At 43.9% G+C, this 21,490-nt stretch overlaps 2 protein-coding genes across 5 annotated transcripts; one reads left to right on the forward strand and one right to left on the reverse strand.

Moving 5' to 3' along the window:
* The first annotated feature begins 22 nt into the window (after positions 1–22).
* Positions 23–3,921, forward strand: stradb (STE20 related adaptor beta). 2 transcript variants are annotated; one of them, XM_049753459.1, is made up of 13 exons: positions 23–172; positions 358–481; positions 586–652; positions 764–844; positions 927–1,026; positions 1,158–1,279; positions 1,371–1,479; positions 1,559–1,682; positions 1,783–1,954; positions 2,024–2,128; positions 2,283–2,545; positions 2,620–2,662; positions 2,815–3,921. In XM_049753459.1, the coding sequence occupies exons 3-13, from the start codon at positions 641–643 to the stop codon at positions 2,977–2,979; spliced, it is 1,296 nt and encodes a 431-aa protein (XP_049609416.1). In that variant the 5' UTR covers positions 23–172; positions 358–481; positions 586–640; the 3' UTR covers positions 2,980–3,921. The 2 variants fall into 2 exon arrangements, with proteins under 2 accessions (XP_049609416.1, XP_049609417.1); XM_049753460.1 differs by having other exon boundaries at positions 24–172; positions 397–481.
* A 276-nt stretch (positions 3,922–4,197) lies between these two features.
* hecw2b (HECT, C2 and WW domain containing E3 ubiquitin protein ligase 2b) lies at positions 4,198–21,409 on the reverse strand. Of its 3 annotated transcripts, XM_049753437.2 has the most exons (33): positions 21,233–21,409; positions 20,401–20,776; positions 16,854–16,990; positions 15,519–16,300; positions 15,090–15,197; positions 14,792–14,886; positions 14,586–14,661; positions 14,336–14,505; positions 14,126–14,268; positions 13,944–14,044; positions 12,734–13,500; positions 12,099–12,222; positions 11,344–11,517; positions 10,661–10,753; positions 9,997–10,147; positions 9,804–9,907; positions 9,585–9,709; positions 8,938–9,123; positions 8,710–8,862; positions 8,514–8,619; positions 8,334–8,430; positions 8,173–8,256; positions 7,993–8,102; positions 7,678–7,798; positions 7,488–7,601; positions 6,939–7,091; positions 6,711–6,809; positions 6,504–6,633; positions 6,289–6,435; positions 6,092–6,206; positions 5,796–5,881; positions 5,610–5,722; positions 4,198–5,268 (listed from the first exon to the last, which is right to left on the reverse strand). In XM_049753437.2, exons 4-33 carry the CDS (start codon positions 15,892–15,894, stop codon positions 5,157–5,159), a joined length of 4,533 nt encoding a protein of 1,510 aa, XP_049609394.1. In that variant the 5' UTR covers positions 15,895–16,300; positions 16,854–16,990; positions 20,401–20,776; positions 21,233–21,409; the 3' UTR covers positions 4,198–5,156. The 3 variants fall into 3 exon arrangements, with proteins under 3 accessions (XP_049609394.1, XP_049609393.1, XP_049609395.1); XM_049753436.2 differs by lacking the exon at positions 21,233–21,409 and having other exon boundaries at positions 20,401–20,891; XM_049753438.2 differs by lacking the exons at positions 11,344–11,517; positions 21,233–21,409 and having other exon boundaries at positions 20,401–20,891.
* Between the last annotated feature and the right edge of the window lie 81 nt (positions 21,410–21,490).

The raw sequence follows: 21,490 nt of genomic DNA on the forward strand, positions 1-21,490 counted from the left end.
GACGGTCATCTGTGTTAAATTACAAGTATTGCGCAATATACCCCCATTCGTGCTAAAAATATTGAGCGTCTATAACTTGATCATGACATGATTGATGTAGTTTGAAAATGTGTTCGTAAAAACACATGTTCTACGCAGTATTTGACGTAAATACGACTGCTGTGAGGACAAGGTAAGGGATTTTTTTTTATATTACGCTACGATACCTTACACGGTTTTAAAGCAGTAGGTGGGTTAGGAAAATGCATTCGTGATAAGGCATCCTAAAAACTGGATAGTTTCGTCCAATTAAAAAAATCGTGCAACAAAGAAGTTAAAGTTCAGCGAATGGTATTGTTATTTTTTCTGTGTGTCAAGGGTTGTATTATCCCATGTGATCCCAAATTGATCCTTCAGAGCTACAGACTTGAATGTAGCAGTTTTACCGAGCTACAGAGTTGACCATCTTGGCGGGTTCCTCCAGGTCAGCTGATACATTCAGGTAAGCTGATCCCTTCAAGATACTCAAGTAGAGTGATAGCTGAGTGGCTGGATGCCTGCTGCCTGCTTAACTTAACAGTGTGTGTCTACAACCGTCTTCTGCAGCTCTGGGGTGGACAAATGCCAAAAGCTGTGATTTGAGCGGCACCTCAAAGACTCAATGTCTTTCTTGGTAAGACTTGAGATGGCTGCATCCATCTGGCCCAATCGCTGCCTCCTTGTTCACACTCCACCGGTGCGGGATGTCTCACCTGTGTTTGCCTTCCTGTTCCTCGTTCACCAGGACTGCTCCTGCATCTCCCACACTCAGGTCCAGCCCATGGACATAGAGGAGTGCTACGAGGACACCAGTCAGCATCTCTTGGTCAGTAGCTCTGGACAAACAGAGACACTTGATGTACGTTAAGACTTGTTCACCTCTGAACCGTGGTGGTGCTTTACTGCAGGGCTCAGGGAGCACCCCTCAAAATGTGACAGTGGGACGCAGCGACGACATACCGGCATTGTCGGCGGAGCCTGCCCATTACCAGTTCCTCGTTGAGCTGGGTGAGAGAAGTGGCGCTCAGTTCAAAACGCGATCACGACTATGACAAGTTAGACAGACGTTGTTGAGAGTGAATGTCGTAACGTGTTGAAATCCCGTCAAAATTGTGATGCCTTGGTCGTGTGTGTGACAGGGTGGGGCTTCAACAACCTGAGCCAGGTCCACATGGCGCGCCACACTCCAACCGGGCAACTGGTGGCCATCAAACAAACAAACCTGGATGAGTGCACAGAGGAAGAGCTGCTACTGCTCCTGGTGAGACCACATTAGACTTTGGGTGATCGATTTTTGATCCCAGTGGGAATTTGACATTCTTAATGTTGGATTTACCCTTCCGTCCCCCTAGAATGAGGTTTTCCTGTCCAGGCGGATCCGTCACCAAAACCTACTGACGTTCCGACTCGTTTTCAGTTCTTGCTGCCAACTGTGGGTTCTCACGCCGCTCATGGCCTACGGTCAGTCAGTCCTGATCCAAAAGCCCCCAGTTGAGGCATCTGTGCGTTGAACTTGTCTATCCTGACTTGTGGCTCACAGGCTCCGCACACTTTCTAATGAGAACATATTTCCCCGATGGAATGAGCGAGTCCTTAATAGCGTATCTGCTGTATGGTGTGTTGCAAGCCTTGGAGTATCTGCATCGCATGGGCTACGTCCACAGGTACTTTTCGAATAAAGGTTAAGTTAGCGTAATCTATCCAGTAAAACCACATGAAAAGAAAATCAAAAGTTGACATGCTGCTCTTCATTGTTAACATCAGGGGTGTGAAGGCCAGTCACATCCTGTTGTCAGAAGAAGGCCGCGTCTACCTGTCGGGACTGCACGGCGTTTACAGCATGATGCGTGAAGGCAAGAGGATGAGGGTGGTGTTCGACATGCCCCACCACAGTCCCGCCCTGCTGCCTTGGCTAAGCCCCGAACTGCTTCAACAGGTCAGTTCTCGCCGTACCCCATGACGGTGTGCACCCTTGTTTATTCCCCGTTGCCATGTCCCTTGGTAGGATCTCCGTGGTTATGGAGTCAAGTCTGATATCTACAGTTTGGGAATTGCCGCCTGCGAGTTGGTGAGCGGTAGGGTGCCTTTCCAGGACATGGCACCAACTCAGGTAAACAGCGATGACAAAAGTATTGAAAAAGTCCCTGTAAAGTGAAAACTCTAAATTTGACAAAACAACACAACAGGGTCCCTAATCCTAAAAGTTTGAGGGAAAGCGTGAAAAGAGCAGTCTAGTCTAATGCTCGGCAATGTGTGGCCTTTAGACTCTGCTCCTGAAGCTACGCGGTCTGCACCGCTGCCTGCCCAACACCCCTCTCTTCCCACTCGGCGAGCTGGGCGGGCTGAAGGCGTCTCGGTCCGGGGTAGACTCCGGCATGGGAGAGAGCGCAGCCACCGGAAGCGCGACTCACAGCACCGGCGCCCCTCCACCCGCCACGGAAGGACCTCGAAGTCCCGGACCGAAAAATCACTCTGCTACTTTGCATAATTTGGTCCAACTGTGCCTGCAGCAGCAGCCTGAGTGCAGGTCTTTCCCATCAATCAAAAATCAATGGGGAGTCCATCACCTTGCCTTAATATATTATTTTGTGCCCATTTCAGACCATCAGCTTCTTCCCTCATGGCCCACACCTTCTTCAAACAGGTGGGTTTCTTTTTTCCTCAATATGGTCATGTCATAGCCAATTCATTTTTGTTTTGTAACAAACACAACACATGAATCTGTATTGCAGTAAACAGCATCAAATATCTTTGCGTAAATGTTTTGGTCCAAGCTCAGAACATGTGTTTGTACAGGTGAAGAAGCACACCAGAGACTCGTTCCTCAGCCTTGTATACCCAGCCGTGCCACTCACAAGCTCCCAAGTGGCGCTCTTATCCTGCTGTCCTCCCACCCCATCCTGCCACGCTCAAACTGCAAGCACAGGCGTCTGTGCTGAGGCCACCTGGGATTTCTCATAAACGAACTTGTGTAGTTTGAAAAGACCCGCTCATCTGCTGTGTTAATAGAACCGATGTTACATCCTCCATACTGTATCTAAGAAATAGTTCTTTTGTTGTGAAAGCAGTGAGATGCTGTTGATGTCACTGAAACACTGAACTCCTGTTCAAATGCCTTTTTTTTTCTTTTCTTACTTGAGTTGTAGAGGTTATAGGTCAGATATAATGGTGGAAAACGTTGCCTTATCGTGGTCTTATTTTTTTTTTATATTGCAAAAACCAAGCATTTGAACATGGATCTGTAGACTTTTTATATCCATAATGAAAGCTCTTCCCTGCCGGATAAAACTTCAAAAGAGAATTGAACAAATGAAAGGGAATCAACCATCCTATTTAATACCAGTCGACTCGACGGCGCCTCCCGATTATCCTCCATGTTTTATCTTTTAAAATCACTCAGCGATCACAGGAAATTCAAATTAAGAATTGTTGAAGTGATTAAAAGATGGAGGTGTTCTACCTCGTTTGAGTAATTTCAACAAAAGGCGCCGTGTACAAAAATGGAGAAAAAACCCCGCATCCCGCTCAATGGAAGTGACCTCTATGTTGTGTGTAATATTTATGACAAGTAGATAAGCGACAAGCACCATTTTCTGCTCTGATCAGCAGCCAAAGAAGAAGTGTGGCAGTGAGTGAGCAACGAAGCTCGACTGGCTTCACACGGAGACCTCTGTGTAACTGTGACTAAGTGCACTGTGACGTTAACTACATATCAAAGATAAGTTAGCCAATTAGACGTATTAAACCAATATGCAAGTAGGTTTGGTTTTTGTGCGTTGTGTCTTAGCTATTTACTGTTTGATGTCAAATATGGAAAGAAGAAGCAACAGTGTGGAAGATGAGAAGCATTGCGTTCAATGCAAGTGCAAATACAAATCTACAGTAAATAACTCAAAAATCAAAGCGTTAATGTTGTCTTTCATTCCAAGGACTATTGGACCACTGAAAATATTCTCATTTCAAAAACTGGACAGAAAGTAACAAGTCTGTGATGTGCTTTTGTTTCTTTCTCAGATTTACACAATTTATCCATCCTTTGAGATTGGTGGTATCATTATTTTCGCTAAAGGCTCTATATTATATATTAATTCTATCATATTATACAAAATGTTTCTGGTAGGCAAAATGAACAATTTCAAAACATTTTACCTAAGGAAGTTGGCATCCTTGACAACAAAGTATTTTGCATAGACAAAGATGGAATTTTATTTTAGGACAGTGCTGCCAACATTCGTATGCAAAATTGAGGTCCGGTGTCTACATAGACAGAGTTGGTTCCGGTTGTGCCCAAAACTTTGGTTAGTTCTTATCAAAAGGACAGAGGAAGGCAGTGTCTTCTGTGAGGAAACAATAACGATGCTTCAAACAACTCTGACCGTGCTCAATTAAATCTTTTGAAGGAAAAAACACAAGTGGGGAAACACTGGCAAGATTCGCGTGGCAATCTCTTACGGTAGAAAGACGAGTTATGAATCGTGAAATGCATCCTGACCTCTGCACACATAACTACTGTGACTTCTTGGCTGGATTAAATACAATTAAAAAGAAAAGTTACAGCTTAAAGTATGATTTATGAAAATCCAACGTGATGGTGGGCCATCGCAGTGCCCGAATACTGATAGCAACTAATTATAACAATGTACTTCTTCAATCCTCCTCGATGGACTGAAAAACATTTGACTATTCAAACGTGTGCAGGATTGTAACGTCCTCAATTAAATAACGCAGAGATTTAATGAAACCATATGATTCACAACAGATACAAATATCTTACATGGTTAAAATCACCACATTCAAATAACACCATGTAGTGAGTGGCCATGAGTCTTTGTCAGCACGAGAGATCGCCATGACAACCATCACAAATAAAAGATTCTTTAAAAGTTCTGTGTCCGCTACTCACATTGAAGATGTCACCACGCCTTCCGCTCTGATAGGTCCGTTCACGCTTCCTGATTGTGGTCCGCAAGGCGCTGTGGTTCTTCATTCTGTTTGTTTCTACGTCATAGCCGTGACCCAAAACAAACAGTGAAGGCTGCCCTACTTCCAAAGCCGAATCATACGTTGATGCAAACTTCGTTGGAATATGGCCTCACGTAAGGGGTGGAAAATCTGGACTCTCTCTGTCAAAAGGGATCTCACTCCAGTCCAAAAGTGCTGGTTTCCTCCACGGCAGTCTGCATCTTCTCGTAGAGCATAGAGAAGGATGGATAGGGAGGCAGGTCCAGGCGGTTGAAACACGTGTGAGCTCTGTAGAGAACAGACACGAGTGAGACTCAGACCACGCACGCCTCGGAATTTGTACGATTTGGAGTTCAACCAAGATAATGAATCGTCCCGTTGCCGATATGCATTGTTAATTGAGATTTAAGCCAAAATATGATTTTCATGTAGCTACATCATTTTAATCACACATTTATTTTTGCTTAGAATAGGGTTTCAAACTAGGGTTAGGGTTTGCAAGTAAGGTTTCAAACTAAAGTTAGGTTCCAACAGAGCTGGATTCCATCCGCCGACGCTCCGGTTTCTGAACGACCCACTCTACTGCCTAAGCCATTTGTGATGACACAAATATTCATACTCATTCATACCTGGGCAGAGACGTGGCTTTACCCCACTTTTCCACGCAGAAACGCCGAGGTCCATTGCTTCCTCGCAGAGATGCAAAACCCTCGTAGGGAATACTTGATGTCCCCGTCACAAACTTCACAGAATAGAAACACAAGCAGAGGTGTGATTTAGTCCAAGTCACCCTTTATAGTGCAATTCAGTCTTACCTGCAAGAGCCTAAGCCTTTGCTCATTGTTGAATCTCTCCACTGCGGCCCAGAACCAACGGATAACTATATGGTTGTCATGGTAACCTAAATGCCATTCAGGAATAGATGTTAGAAGCACAAGGATGGAATATTATTTTTTACTATATTTGCGCTCTTGTTGGAACTATTATAGTCTGTTCTTGTTGAAGTGAGTTGAGGAATTTCATATTTACATTATTGTGCATCTTTCTTTCTTTCTTTCTTTCTTTCTTTCTTTCTTTCTTTCTTTCTTTCTTTCTTTCTTTCTTTCTTTACCTCCTCTATACTCGGTGTTGTTCCTCCAATCCGACAAATCAATCTCTGCCGTGCCCGCCATCACCAGCTCCAGCTCCCTGGCATCAAACACCGACACAGACCGTGCGTCCACCACCTGCTCACACGTAAGAATGCAAACCAGGACTTGTATGTAATTGCTGGCGAGTCCATGTCATTCAAAAGAACTTGGCTCATACCTCGTAAAAGCCTCTGACCAAGCTTTCCGTCTGCTGTACGACACCACGCTCGATTCGCCACTTTACCATCCTTTCGATGTACTCCTTCTTGTTCTTTTCTGTCACCGGGATGTTGGCTCCACCAGCCTTCAGCTCCCGCTCAGTTATCTGCAGTTACACAAGACACGTCACGGGAGCCATCCTTTTAAATGAAATGGCCCTTTTCTGGCTCTGACCTGCCCAAACACTTCTTCATTGACAGTGAAGGTGAGGTCCAGCATGTCCTCAATGTCATTGTCTTTCATCCACTGAAGTGACTGGTGAAATTCCTCATCCAGGTACTCCAGGTCGCTCAGCTCGCACGGGCTACACACAACAAAAATATTAGATGTTGCTGCCAGAATGTTTAGTTGCAGGTTTGTGTGTTTCCCCCTCATGCGTACATGCGCAATAATCCTTTGTAGAAGGGTCGGGTGAAGAAGGCATCCAGAAGGTATTGGTGGATTAGTGCCAAACCCAGGATGCGGCCGCTGAAGCGAAACCTTCATGTGCACAAACACAGCAAAGATTCAATTTGAACGTATTGCACATAAAATTTCACTAGAAAATACATCTAAATAAAAGTTTTATGAGAGAAACTAAGATTAAACGCAAATGCACAACGCACTCACCACTCATGGTGATTGTCCACAAAGGCCGACATGGGGCTGATCTGGACTGTGTATGTGTCGTTGGCCGAATATTCAAAGAGACCATAGTAAGGGTTGAACAATTCTCTCGAGACCAGGAAGAAGAATTCTCGGGAAGGTCCACTATAGTCCAATCTGCACACACAATTCATATATCATTTTTTTTTTTTATATATTATATTTATATATATATATATATATATATATATATATATATATATATATATATATATATATATATATATATATATATATATATATATATATATATATATATATATATAGTATATATATAATATATTTATATATTTTTATTTTGTTTTTACATCTGACACAAACACAAAATATCTTTTGAGGTTGTTCTTTATACACTTTGTTTGATGAACTAGACACACTCAAAAATGAAATATTAGCTTTTTTTTCTTATCTTGCATCAGTCTGCAAAAGGAGTCTCCGCCAATTCAAAATGGAAAGAATGAATGATACACACACGGCAAGCTTGTTGTTGGTGTCAGGCCATGTTATACTCACCCCTCCTCGCCCACAAAGCTGACGTAGAGCTTGCTGCGCTGCAGATCTTTGCGGGAGTAGCATGTGATCTGATTGAAGGCATCTTCCAGCAGGTGGTCACGGCGGATGATCAACCTGCCACGTGCATACAAGTCTTGTCACTCGCTCGCGTGCACAGTCGCTCGCTTTCTTGCTCACTGGCTGCACCTACTTGAGCTTCCCTGGTCCTTGGCCGTAGCCTTTGGTCTCCAACTTTCGATAGAAGTTGCGCAGTTTGGCCTCAAAGTCTCTCTTATAGGGTGCTGGAGCTCTGGCGTTTGCTCTCTGAGTACCTAGAAGACAGAGAAGAGGTATTTTGGCATCTTTCTGTTGTCTTGGACTTGCGTTATTGATGGTGAGGCAATTTGGCATATTTAATCGAGCCAATCCTTGTTGGGCCTGGTTAGTAGAGTTTGTCGATCAGCTGGTGGAGCCATTTTGCATAATACATAAGTTTCATTTAAGTTGTACGTGTTGTGTGCGTTACCGGGTGAGTTTTGAGGTGAGGAGACGGGAGAGCCCCGAGGAGACTGGCAGTAGCTGGGGTGCAGTAAGGCATGAGGAGGAATGTAGGACATGACTTCATCCTCAAACAAACTGTGGACGAGAGGGAAAAAAAACAAGAGTAAGCAGGCAGACAGGGATTGCCTCGAAAAAAAGGCTTCACCTTAGCAAAATGACGAGGTCGGCGTCTCCTGACAGCCGCGCCAATCCCGACGCTCCATCTGTGCGGATCAGCTGGACCTTCTCCCTGTTGTCATGGCAACGTTGTAATGCATTATGTGAACAAAGTGTCGTACAAGATGGCCTACTACACAGTAGATTTACCTGAGCGAATGGTTCCGGTGGAAATCTGGCTGCCTTTCTTGTAAAATCTCAAAGATGTTGGGTTGCCGTAGAAATGCCACAATCTTGTCGTTGTACGCTACAGGAGGACAAAGTTGCACAAGGCAAGTCAATACAAACCGATAAAGTGACAGATTTTTGAATGTGCCACTTTGTACTGACCCACTGGCATGACATCCGGCGCCTGGCCCCTGCAGGCTGACGATGTAAAGGTGCTCGACGGCCTCGGCAAGATGGGCGGTCCGGCATGACGGCACTCTTCGCCCACCTGCAGAGTTGGATCCTTTCAACTTGATTTTCACCCTTAGAAAGAAAACATTGGTCCTGGAATAACCGACCACTGTTCTACAGAACTTACCAGGCGCCGCGGGCTGACTTCACCGGCGCTATGGCTGCGTTGGCGGGTCAGGTGTTGGCGGTGAGTCAAAAGGCTCGGCGGTCGACAGCTCTGCAGGGGCAGCCGAGGGTCGATGAAGGTGGTCGCGCGGCTATTGTGGTCCACAAAGAAAGGCTGCGCGACAACACACTCACTCTCATGTTTATAAAAACAATGCAGGCTATGATAATGATGATGAAGAGGGCCCACCTTGCCGGTGTGGTCGTGCTTCATCTCCCAGCCTCGAGGCAATTCCAGCTGTTTGTTGGCAAACATGTTGAGAAAGGCCACCAGGTCCCTGTTGTGCTGGTAGCGCTCAAAGTGGTGCGTGTCCCGGCGAACCTTACTGATCATGTGTTTCAAGCACGTGTTGGTGGTAAACAAGCGATAGGCACTCTGGCAGAAAGGTAGCAGAGAAGGAGGATAAGTTTGACAAATTTGTCAAGTGATGCTAGGACGCTCAGTTGGGGTGGAGAGGAGATTTTTTTTCTGACTGTATTGCTTTTTTGTTTTGACTATTTCATCTTTCTACTAGATTTTTTGTGTATATACTATTGCATACTAAACTTAATTTTAGTCATTTTCCTTTGTACTTTTACTTACCGGAACAGGACTTGAGTCAGTACTTCTACTTTTATCAGAGTCTCTTTTTTAACAGTATCCATATCTCTAACTTAAGAGTGCGAGCACTTTAGCCACACCTGGGAGTGAGGGTTAAAACAAATGCGGCATCCCTATCCATAAATGTGTACGACTTAATTGTAAAACCCAAAACATACAGCTCAGTTGAATTTCCCCTTTGAACGATGACAATGAGTACAATAAACTAAAATGAAAGAAAGTCCTTTTGCACATACAGGGTTAGAATGCAGCACAGTGAAGAAGTCGGGGCTGGTGAGGAACCTGGCACTGGGAGACTGGAGTAGCAGGTAGAGGCGGGATCTGGAGCTGGACTGGGCTGCGTTGCTGTCTCGACGCAGCTCTGCAAAGGGTGAGAGCAGCACATGGTCCATATAAAGATCATTCGCAGAAGACTGCATTGTAATGTTTTGATTGTATCGTAATTTGATCTTTACCTTGCAAGCCGGGGTGCAGATCGGTCTCGTCTGCCGGCTGCTCATTGGCCGGAGCCTCCTCTGCTCTAGTATCATTGGTTATCGTCCTTCGGATGCTCTGATACCTGAAGGTGAGTGTGGTTATCACCGTGGTTACAAAGTCGCACAAGAAATGTTCTGCGTTGATTAGGTTCAGGGCTTCAGTGGTCTCAACCTGCGGTTCAGCTGCTCCATCTGTTGGATGGAACTGGATCTCTGTAGTGTCTGCTGGGCAGCCGGGGCAGTGGGACGTTGCCAGGTGGTGGTTCTGTTCACGTGGTCCACATAAAATATTCTCCCGTGGCTGTCGATCCGTGCCTCCCAGTCTAATATGCAAACACATGCCCCATGGAGACTGAGCTGGAGCTGAATGGCAAAATAACTTCAAATGTTGCGTAATCAGCACATCCCAACATCACAATGTATGTATGAAAAATCAAACACACAGCTACATTTGAACAAAAAAATAAATAAAATCTAGATACTGAAAAATGATGATCTCATATGAATGGAATCCGGTGGATGTAGACACAGATTTATTGTTTCTTTTGCCACCGAGAGGAAGCAATTCAATTGTTCTTAAAATGCCTGAATTTACTTTGCATGCAACTGTGGCTGTTTTTGGCGTGCTTTAAAATAGAACTGAGTTGAGTTTTTAGCCCTATTATACATTCCTATCTCCAGTATTTTCATCATTTCCTATGGGAGTGGGGGGTGTTCCTGAATCCAAACAAGTTGGAGGTCAAACAACATCCTGGAACCAACTGTGTTTGACCTTGGAGGTTCCACTGTATATTTGTTCAAGCTAACAAATAAGAAAAACACTGAAGAGGACTCACTCGGCGGGAGGGGCTCATCCACTCTCTGGTAGCGACTGATGTCATGGCGTACAGACGGCAGCGTAGGAGCAGAATGGTGGCCATTGATCTGAGCTGTGGAAGCACACAAGCATGCATACGTACACACAAACACAATAATTGGGCAATTAGTAACGGTGCTCCAACCATTTAATACCTTACATCATTCCTCCAGTGATATAATGACCCACAGTATGACCACTTCACACTTAAAAAAAAAAATCTGATTCTTAAAAGCTTAGTGGCACGAGAATGAAACTGAATTAAAAGTTCATTTTATGTCACGACGGCTTTTTAGAATACAGTTTTATCCAATTTATTTGTCAAGTACAGTTAAGTCCATTATATGTGCATAGCACCAAACATTCCCTTTTTTTACTTGAGGTGAAATCAATTTCAATTGACTCATTATTTAAGTACAGTTTTTTGTTTTCCTCTATTTATGCACAGTGTTAATGTTAAACTACATAATGGCTTACGATAATACTGAACTTTGCCTCGTGTTTTTGTTGACTCTTGGGCCTTCGTCACTGCTGAATTTAATGTTGGACATTATGAAGGCGCTTGGAGAGGCAAGTATATTTTAAGGTTTGTTGAAAAACTGGAAAAGATTCCCTTTTCTTTCACGCAATCATTTTCGGTCTTTGTTTTCTAAGTCATCTCACCGGATTCTCTCTCTGATAACGTGGTGCCGAGTCCCTCTCTGGGCCTGCATGCCACCTGGTTGTGGCTCGCAACGTCAGTGGCCCGCACAGAGCGTCTCTTCCACACCTCCCCCCGCTCATCCGCCTCCTCTTCCTCATCCGCCTCCTCTCCCTGCACTTCTGGGCCGACAGCCCCTACAGCAGACAAAGTGAGATTGACAAATTGTCTTCGTTATGTTTCTCGGAGTTATACCGCAGTCCAGTTGGGCCGCTTCTGGATCCAACCTAACGCCTAACTTTTAAATCAATACATTTGTATTTCATCTTTTAAGACTGTTTTTGACGTTTCATAATGTCACTTTGACTTTTGATTAAATCATTTATTTTTCATATTTTTAAGCATAGTGGTAATGTTATAATGGCTTGTAATAACATCAAATATGAGTTTGATGAACACTTGCCCGATTATGCTTCTGCTATTCGTCATGATGGTCACACTTGAAGTGCTATTAAGTAATTTTTGAGGTGGTACTTGCTTGAGAACCATTGATCTACTGGAAAATAATTTGATTACTTTCATGAGTATAATATTTGCACAAAATAATTTGAGACCAAAATGGAATGGAATTTCCCACAGCACAACCTCTCATAGCACCTGACTTACTCTGCGTCACCTCAAGAAAAACACTTTCACACAAATCGGAGTGGAACTAAAGTCAGCATGATTAATGTGAGTCTCAGTGATCAATCGATGGTTTGCTGGAGCTCCCGCCCACCTGCATCAGAGGTTCCAACGTCGCTCCCGGTTGTCATAGCAGTAGTTGCCAAGCTGTTGCTGCTTGATAGCTCCGCTGCTTCCTCCTCTGCCCTAGGAGCCACTTCCGTCCTCATCTCCACCTCCTGGGACAAAAGCAAATAGATAATATCAAGCAGTGATATTTCATTGATTCATTCATTGCAGAAGTCCAACTCTGGATACTGGCTTGTGCTATCTTCCAAAAATGATATGATATATATTTTTCCCTAATTAGATGTCAATCTAATCTACATGGCATTCAGAAACATTATAGCCGGCCGATGGTGCTGTCTTTATAAACAATCAGCTTTCAAATTTGTCTCAGTGGATGAACTCGCTGGTCCAAAATAATGTCAAAATTTTTCTGTCCTCTGACTGCTTTGTCAGAGCAAGCCAAGTTTGGCTAACAAAACACATCTGTAGCATCTGGAAACTCTAATTCATTTCATAATCAATTTCTCTGGTAATTATACTGTGCACCAGAACCAACAACAAAACACATCCGTAGCGGTCTGCAAACTCTTAATTTATTTCATAATCAACTTCTCTCGTAATTATGCTGTGCACCAGAAGCAACAAATTGATCAAAATCTGATTCAATGCACTGCATCGTACCGGAATGGGTGAAAGTGGGCCGCAGCTATATGAAGAAGCGCAGGGTGCCTCCAAGTTGGTCTCCAGCCTTGAACTTCGCTCGCCGCATGTGCAATCGCTCGCAGACTCTAGTTGCGAAGCTTCAGGAAAACTCCTGGCTTCCATTCCTTCATTAACGTGTGCCGAAGCGCCGGTATCTTCTGAAGAGACGATAATCGACGTTCCCTCCTTCATTTGTAGCTTGGCTGCACTACCTGAACCTTCGGCCTGAGCCGACTCAGCGACCGGAGAGCCTGCTTGTGATCCGGTGTGCTCACATTTGGAGCCCTCGCTCCCTCCAGAAATCTCCGCATTTGTAATCCTTTGCGATCCTGTCACCTGCTGGCTACCGCACTGCCCCGCACTCTCTTCGTCCTCATCAGAGTCTATGTGGAGCATGGCGTTGAGGCGCGTGTCTGTCGGAAAGCTGGAGCGGAGTCTGGGCGACGGCCCCGCGGGAAGTCTCTCCACGGCGCTACCGGAGGCCTCAATGGCGTCCAAGTAGTCATTGAGGGAAACTTGCCTGTGGGTGTGGCCGCCCGCAGCCGCTAGAATTGTGTTTTCTTGCCATGCGCTGCTGTTGCCATAGTAACAAGCACCGTTAACTAACAGGGAGCTTTCGTCCGAGCCTCTAAGGGAAGCGCCGCATGCCAGGCGAGAAGACGTGGAGTGGTGCGGAAGGTCTTCATCATCAGAGGGACTCCCAGGTTCGCTGTTGACTGTGCTGCCCAAGATGGTTCCTGTTGCATCTGGAGAGGAATACGGACCCATTACAGACCAAAATTTGAGGATACAATAGAAGTATATGCCACATATTATATGGCACATATAAAATGAAATCACAAATTATACTATTCACATTTTTTTCAGCAGAGCCTAGCAATAACTATTCACTGATTTTTAATTCTTGTCAAGCCTCCTAAGATCACTACTCCCCCAGCCTTTATTGGACCATTGCGAGAGGAGTCAAAATTAATCGATTAATCGGCAACTTAGCGATAACAAAATTAATCAACAATTTTTTCAGGTTCGGTCAAGGTGACAAACTAACCCTAACCTTGACAATGATTGACTTTACTCAGAAAGACAAGAGGTCTCCATGTAAACCGGGCTCCTCAACATTTACTCGAGAAATCTCGTATGCTGGATTTGTCAACAAGAACGACAGACACAGTGTAAAATCAGCACATACCTTCATGTCCAGTGGAGGTGATGTTCACCCGGAAGTGCAGCCGCCCGCTAACATGATCTGTCGGAAGGCGGCGACATAAGCTGTAGCTGACTGGGTGTTGGCTGCACACACAAAAAGAGCAGGAGTTTAAAGAAGAAAAAAAAGAGAACACAGCGTTTGCACACAAAACCGTATTGACTCACTCTGCTGTTGGCCCCTCCAGAAGTCTCTGCACGGGTATGATCAGCTGACCCAGAAAGCGCTTGATGATTGGTCGACTCTTGGCAAACTTATCTTTCACCTCGATCTCCATCACGTCATTCCCCAGGGCCACAAAAGTGTATTTCTGCAGGGCAACAAGAAAAGACAATTAAAATTGGCCTGTGGGAACAACAATGCGTCACGTTTCTAACCTCTCCGTGCCACACGGGGTTGGTGGTATTGGCGATAATGGAGGTACGCCTCTCCTGGCCGTGGTGGGTGAACTTGGGGAGGGCGGTTCTTTTCCCAGGCTGGATGGACATCTTCAGGTAAGGGTCCGGGTTGAAAAACATGCCTTTCTTCAAGCCCACTGCTCGGATGTCTGCAGTGGACAATGCACACTTGTTTTGCATTTGTATGTATTTGTAAAAGCTTTTTCTCTGCTGATGCGGGTCCTCTCACCTGAGAGAGTGAAGCTGACCAATTTACGACTGTGCTCTGCCCCTGATTGGCTCTCAGGAAGACCTTCAGTGCCCACCTGGGGATAGGGAAAGAACAAATGTCTCATCACACCACTGCTGCTTCAAGGGGAAAAAATACCTAATGAAGATTCCAAATTAAGAGTTTGGCTCATATAAAGACTGACTAGTAAGGTAAAAGTGCTGTACCGTCACTCCAGGGTTTTTGACGGTGATGCAAGGTGTTGTTGCTCTTAGTGCTCCACTCACACCGTGGTAATATTTGAAGCAGATCTTAGTCTCACCTGCAGAGACACAACACACAGTATGGAGGGATTTCATTATTTGTGTCATTTATTTGGCACATACTGTAAATATATACATGGTCATTGGTTTAACTTGATGGTTTGGTCATACTATATCCGTCCGTCCAGCCATCCAAACTAGGAATTGCAGCACATTACCCAGACCCACTTGACGTCCTACTTTTACACTGTACTGTACTTACAGTCCATGAAGTAGGGCCCCGGCTCCAGTTTCCACACAATCTGGCCTCGCTGAGTACCATTCACGCCACGGTTCTTGGAGTCCCACACATTAGCAACGCAGGTCTCATCTGGAGACACACAAAAGCAATTGTCTCAATGGCAGTTGATTGTCTCCACTGAGATGACATTTATCTCAGCTTTAAATCATGTAATTTCACTATGTCACTATAAATGCCACAAGATGGCAGCAAAATGACTTCTTTTGTCCAAGTGAAGCTCCTCACTTAAGTTCAGCACTAAGATGCTACCAAGTGGAGCCCAAAACTGCAAACAGGTGAGTTTGTCAGTGAAAACTTTTTCAAGTGGTGAATGTATGAATGCCAAACCGCATGACCACTTCAAAGTTGAAGTTGCCTTCCTGCAGTTACTCATTCTCTGTGTTTACTCACCGATGTGGTATAGTCCAATCCAGTCCGTGGCATCCACTTCCTCCTTGATGTCCCAAGAGATGACGAGATGGCCATGGCCAAGAACAAGCTGATACGTCGACGCAGTTAGTGAGGAGCGGCTGTCCGAGGTCACCAGATCAGTGTCGCTATTGGCCCTCTGCAGCCCCACCCCTGCTGCTTCTGGCTGGCCATCTGATGTCAAGACCGACGGCGAGGGGCAAGAAGATCCGGACAGGCTGCGGATGTTTTCCGGCCCGATCGTGTAAGGCCGGCCATGAGGGTTACGGCGCCTCACCGCCATCAGGTGTTCCCGTGCGCTGCCATTGGTTCCCGGTGAGGATGGCGTGGGGGAGGAGGAAGCTGTGGCTGTTGCCATGGTTACCACAGCGTCACAAGCTGTGAGCGGAGGCTGCTGCTGAGTGTGAGGATTATGGCAGTGTTGAGGGTGTTGAGGTGGAAGCAGATGATTGGGGCAGAAGGTTGAGGTTGAACAGGTGAAGGGAATTAGAAGTCAATAAAAATAAAAAGAGCAAAACAAATGGTGACTATGGAAAATTAAGTGCTCTGTCCAAGGCACGATAAAATGTCTGGATATCCTTGCCACACATTTCTTCTTGTGTCGAGGAGGTATAAAGAGACAATCCAGTACCAGTCTTTGTCGTTCATGTATTTCTCCTAACTTCTAAAAGTCTCCAATACAACACAAGCAGATGACTAAGGGCCTTGCACATGATCCAATATTATAGCCGTTATTCACTTCAGGGAGGAGGGCGACTGGAGACCTGTAGGGAAAAAAGAGGTAGGATAAACGAAGAAATGATAGTGAGTTGCCAGATTTTGTTCTTGAGTTCTGTTCAAATATAGTTCTCCATCATGAACATTACATCAAGGTTCTTTCTTTAATTCTTTCATTGCAGACATTAATTAATTATTATCTACTTTAGACCACCTGGACCTGGATTTCTTTGGTGGTATTAGTACTCAGTTTGAATGAATTCTTGTCCTGGTAAAATTTTCCAGTTCCAAGTAATAAGAGGTGTCTAGCATTCATTAGTCGAACAACGCAAAGGATAGAGGGTACAACACACGAAACATCTACTTTTTAAGACCCTCACCCAAATCAATCACTGCTCACTGAACGCCTCAGTACTGCGGAGTCAATGTCAAGTAGGACTTTCATTAATTTCAAGACAATCATCTCACTTCATTGCCAAGCCTCCAAATTAGGCAAGACAAACGGTGCCAATATTCGAGTAAGTGCCAATTAGCAAGGGTTATGACCGATAAAGATTATAAAGTAACGCTAATCTGTGCTAACATTACAGTTCTACTTACCTTTTGGCTTTGACATGGGATTGCTTCCGTGTCATCAGGATGGTGGACTCAGACCATCTCTTGAAATGGTGCATCTTTTTTCTTGGTTGTTTAGTTTCACACTTGATGGCTGGGCAGGTGCGCCAGAGATCCAACTCCTTGAAAACCAGCAATTACAAAGTCAATTTTCTATATGTATCCTTTAAGGGAAACATATTATACACCTTTTCAAGTCTTAATAATGTCTGTAAAATGACTTAAAATGTCAACGACTAAAATAACATCACATCTCGTGTGTTGAGCTTAAGTGGCACAGCTGCCTTTCAGTTGAAGGGTTTTGGGGTTCAAATGTTAACTCTGGTCTCTCTATGTGGTGTATGCGTGTTCTTCCTGCACCAGGATGAGACGTCTCCGGGTACTTCCTCCAACATTCCAAAAACAGTCGTGTTAGGTTCAAGAGTCGAAATTGTTCATAGGTGTGAATGTCACTGTAAATAGTTGCTGGTGTATAGGTGCCCTGTGATTGGCTGGCGAGTAGTTCAGCATGCAATCCACCTCCCACACAAAGTGGGCTGAGATCAACTCCAGCTCAAGCCAATGAAGCGTCATAGAAAATGCATTGCTAAAGCATAAATAATTTTTATTGACAGGGTGAAGAGTCACCCTGAACTTTTTTAACATAATTAGCACCATCCTTGCCTCTGAATATTTCATTTGAAAAAGGCTTATGGTATACTTGACTTTCTTGATGTCTTCCGTGCATCATTAAAGCAAATAGCTTTGCTTGCGGCACGAACTACATAGTGTGTCTGCGGTGCCTTTAAAAGATGCAGTGAGCACAATTGTGGGAGCAGTCTAACCAAGTGAGTGGCACCAGCATCAAGTCTGTGGGTTATTTATAAATGGTGAGACTTTGCAACTAAAAATAGACATAAGTGCAAAACCGAGCCAGGCATTTTTTGCAAAACAATATTCACTATGCAGTAAGCTTCTTCTTGTATGGCATCTGGGAGCACGCACACACACACACACACACGCGTGCGCACACACACACGCACACACACACACACACACACACACACACACACACACGCGCGCGCACACACACACGTGTTTCCCATAAAAACAAAAACAAATGTTTTTGTGGTCTGGAGTTGTTTTTATCCTTTGGATTCCAACAAGAAAAAAACAATCTTAAAAACACCATGCATCTTCTAAGCAAGTTGCAGGCAAGGGATAGTCAACGGCTACATAAAAGTACCACAACCTACGAGCATGAAAAAAAAAAATGAAATCACAAATATGGAATGGGACACGAAGATATGGCAGCAATGTGACCTACTTATTCCAGTCTGACATACCACACAAACTCTCTCATACTTCACCAACACGATAAGGCTTCTCAGTAGTTCTGCTGACTTAAAGAAAGAAGAGGATTGGAGAAGGACAAAGCAGGGCAGTCAGAGGTGACTTGGTGCCTTTCTGACCCAACGATCCAAACCAACGAGACATGACAGCACTGTGTGTACCGAGGCCTCTCTAACACATCCCAACTAAAGAGTAACTCCACTAAAAACACACCTTGGGCACAGAGCCATGCTTTTCTACTCTCCGTTACACAGTAGACAAAACATTGTCTGTCCTATTTTGGTCACATAGGGCTAATTACACTCCAAAGTCAATGCTATGTCACAAAACATTGTATATTTGCAGCATAATAACATAAGGTACTTTTTTTCTGTAATATACTCTATAGCAGTATGAAATTACATTCATTAATATGTGTGCATTCATTTGGCATTAACAAATACAATGAACATTATTGGTTGTGTCTCAAATTTGCAGTCAGAAAATATCTCCATTTCCTTAATGTTACAGACCAAATTAAACAAGGAACTGAACTTGTTTTTGCATTTTATACACTGTCAATTTGAAGCAATGTTATCTTGTTGACTAATAAAGGGACGGATATTTAAAGATTTTATCAATTTAGGTTTAAAAAATCAAGTTTAATCAATTATTTACAAAAAATAATCGGTAGTTGCAGCTCTAAAATGGAAAATTTCTACACCGTATCTACGTATGCGATTGGTGTCGGGCGATCCACACTGGATATTCAGTATCGGAATCGGCAGCATACAACCCTGATCCGAACAGCCATAATTTAAATATTGTTGGCTAAATTATTATGAGCATAATCCCGACTAAAACAACCAGATTTAGTGCATTTTATGTTAGATGCTCATCCCTCATTTGCTAATAACTGGGCAAGACTAGCTAACAGAAGCAGAGCAAAGGGACTTAGTGCAGCTGAGAGGATTTAGAAGGGACACAGACGCCACCACGTTTGTCATCTCTTTTAGTAAAACTTCAAATCAACAAATCTAATGTTGTATTACCTTTATCACAAATAGGTCACGCAACCAATGTAAGCAACAGCGGCGCCAGTTCTATTTTAACATTCTTAGCGCTGCTATTTTGTTGAAGTTGGATGGCCTTTTCTGTAGCTATTTATTGCAACTATGAATGAGAATCCCACTTGTACACATCAGTGAAGAGCGAAACTTTGGGCAGACTCGAGTGTGTGGGTGGTGTTATAAATGTAGAGAGGCTAAAAATTGCAATCTTGATTCCCATAAATTCTCTGGAAAGTCTTCAATCTGGGATATTTCCCAAAAACCCCTGTCTGAACGTCACATGAAATTTTACTGGAAATGTCCACTCTTTTGGGAAACTAAATTTAGTGATGATCAGTGAGTCACTAATTCCCAACCGGTGTCAGCAATTATCAGGTGCGTCACGGGAAAATCATCAAATGTGACTTTATTGGTCCGAAAATGACCTATTTATGACTAATGTTTTCTCTGTTCATCTGTCTATGCAAGCGATGTATCATGATAGGTAGAATGTTTAAATGCTTTTGCGCTACACTACATTGTACATAATTAACCCACATGTCCACTCTTTGTGACATTTTTTCTTGGTGGTGTGCCTTGGCTCAATAAAGGTTGAGAAACACTGGTCTGCAAAATGTAACGCTTTGCAGAAAAGGAAGCTATGCTACCATAATTCCCATTTTTAACTATTCTAACAAATATTTTGATGCATTTAAAAGCAACAGGGAATGTAATTTTCAAATACTCATTGCAATAAGAGGAAAACAAAATGTCAAGTGCATTGATAAGTGAGACACAATATGGCATACTACAGTCTTTCAGAACAATCAGGTTCTCACAAGAGATGATGAGGAGGAGGCTGTTGAGGAAGGAAATGTGAGCCGCCCAGTTGTTATTCAGGGATCAATGTGGTAGTAGAAGCACAATACCGTTAGCTATGTCGGAACATGGACAGAAATAAGATCAGGTCGGCCTTTATAAAATAACAACACAGAACAAAGAAAAAAAAACTGTTGATGAATGTCACTCATTAGGCCTTTTGTGCTACTTTGAAGTGCAAGATCAGCGCAGAAAACCACAGAAGCTTTAAAAATGGGTTGACATCATAAATTAAGCATTTTAAGTACACAATGAAATGTCAAAAAAAGGAAGAAAAAGAATCATTTGCTCACCTTAGTTGTGCTGATTTCAACGCGTGACAAAATACACCCCACAAAAGTCCCTCACTGATGCACGACGGAGCCTCGCTTTGCTCCGGTGCTCGGCGACTTGCCAGCAGCGTCCAAAGCGGCCAGCACCCGCGCGAGGTGCCGCCTCCCCCTCGAGGCTGTGATAGTCTACTCGTTGCCAACACACAAAAACAGTAAAAAACACATCATGTTGGAAGTCTCACATCATGGCTGGTTGTCTCCCTCTCGTCGCGATGCAGCCAGCCAGGCTCATGTCTTATTTATTCGAGCGGAGCTCCCAACATCCGGCGCCCCGTTTCCGCTGCTCTTTCACGGCTTGATCAGTGCAAACAAGCCAGAGACGCAGCCATGTTATCCCCTATTTTGGGATGAAAAGTGCAGATAAACAACTTCGAATGTTTGCTGGGCCGACTTCAGAGTGTGCGGGAGTCGAGTTCAACGTCAAAATAAGACCGCCCCCCTCCACCCCTCTGACGGATCACGTGTCCAGACGCTGATTCAGGCCCCTTTAAGAGGCCGCATCGGGGGGCTCACATCAAAATCTGTGATTGTTTGGGAAGGGGTTCACGTCATTTAAATTTAGGGGGTCACTTCAAAACCGAGGTCGAACACTAATACCGACATTTTAGAAAGAAAAGCAAGTAATAAAGCAAGAAATAATTGATTCCTATCACTGGTACACTTTTAATAAGACATTCTGTTATATATTTTGTAGTGTTTCCAGCAACCCTGTTATTGATACTCAAGAATCTGGCAAACATGTTCAAAAACACAAAATTGTTGTATGACTAATGACTGTAAAATGGTTACAAACCAGAGCTGGAGTTTTTGTCCAAAATGTTAGCCGTGTAAATTGCATTCTCATATTCTAAAAAAAGAAAAACAATATTAACTCTTTATCTGATAAGGGTTGCATTAGTTTGAATGACTCACTCCATTACAACGGAAAATTTGCATGGTCAGAACAATTTGCTTGATGACATTTCTACTGAGTCATGTTGCTCACTTTTTTCTCTTCTTCGAGATGGTTGAAAAAGTTGTACGGGTTGTGTGTGTGTGTGTGTATGTGTGT

This window comes from Syngnathus scovelli, chromosome 2 (assembly GCF_024217435.2).
Source record: "Syngnathus scovelli strain Florida chromosome 2, RoL_Ssco_1.2, whole genome shotgun sequence".
NCBI lineage: Eukaryota > Metazoa > Chordata > Actinopteri > Syngnathiformes > Syngnathidae > Syngnathus > Syngnathus scovelli.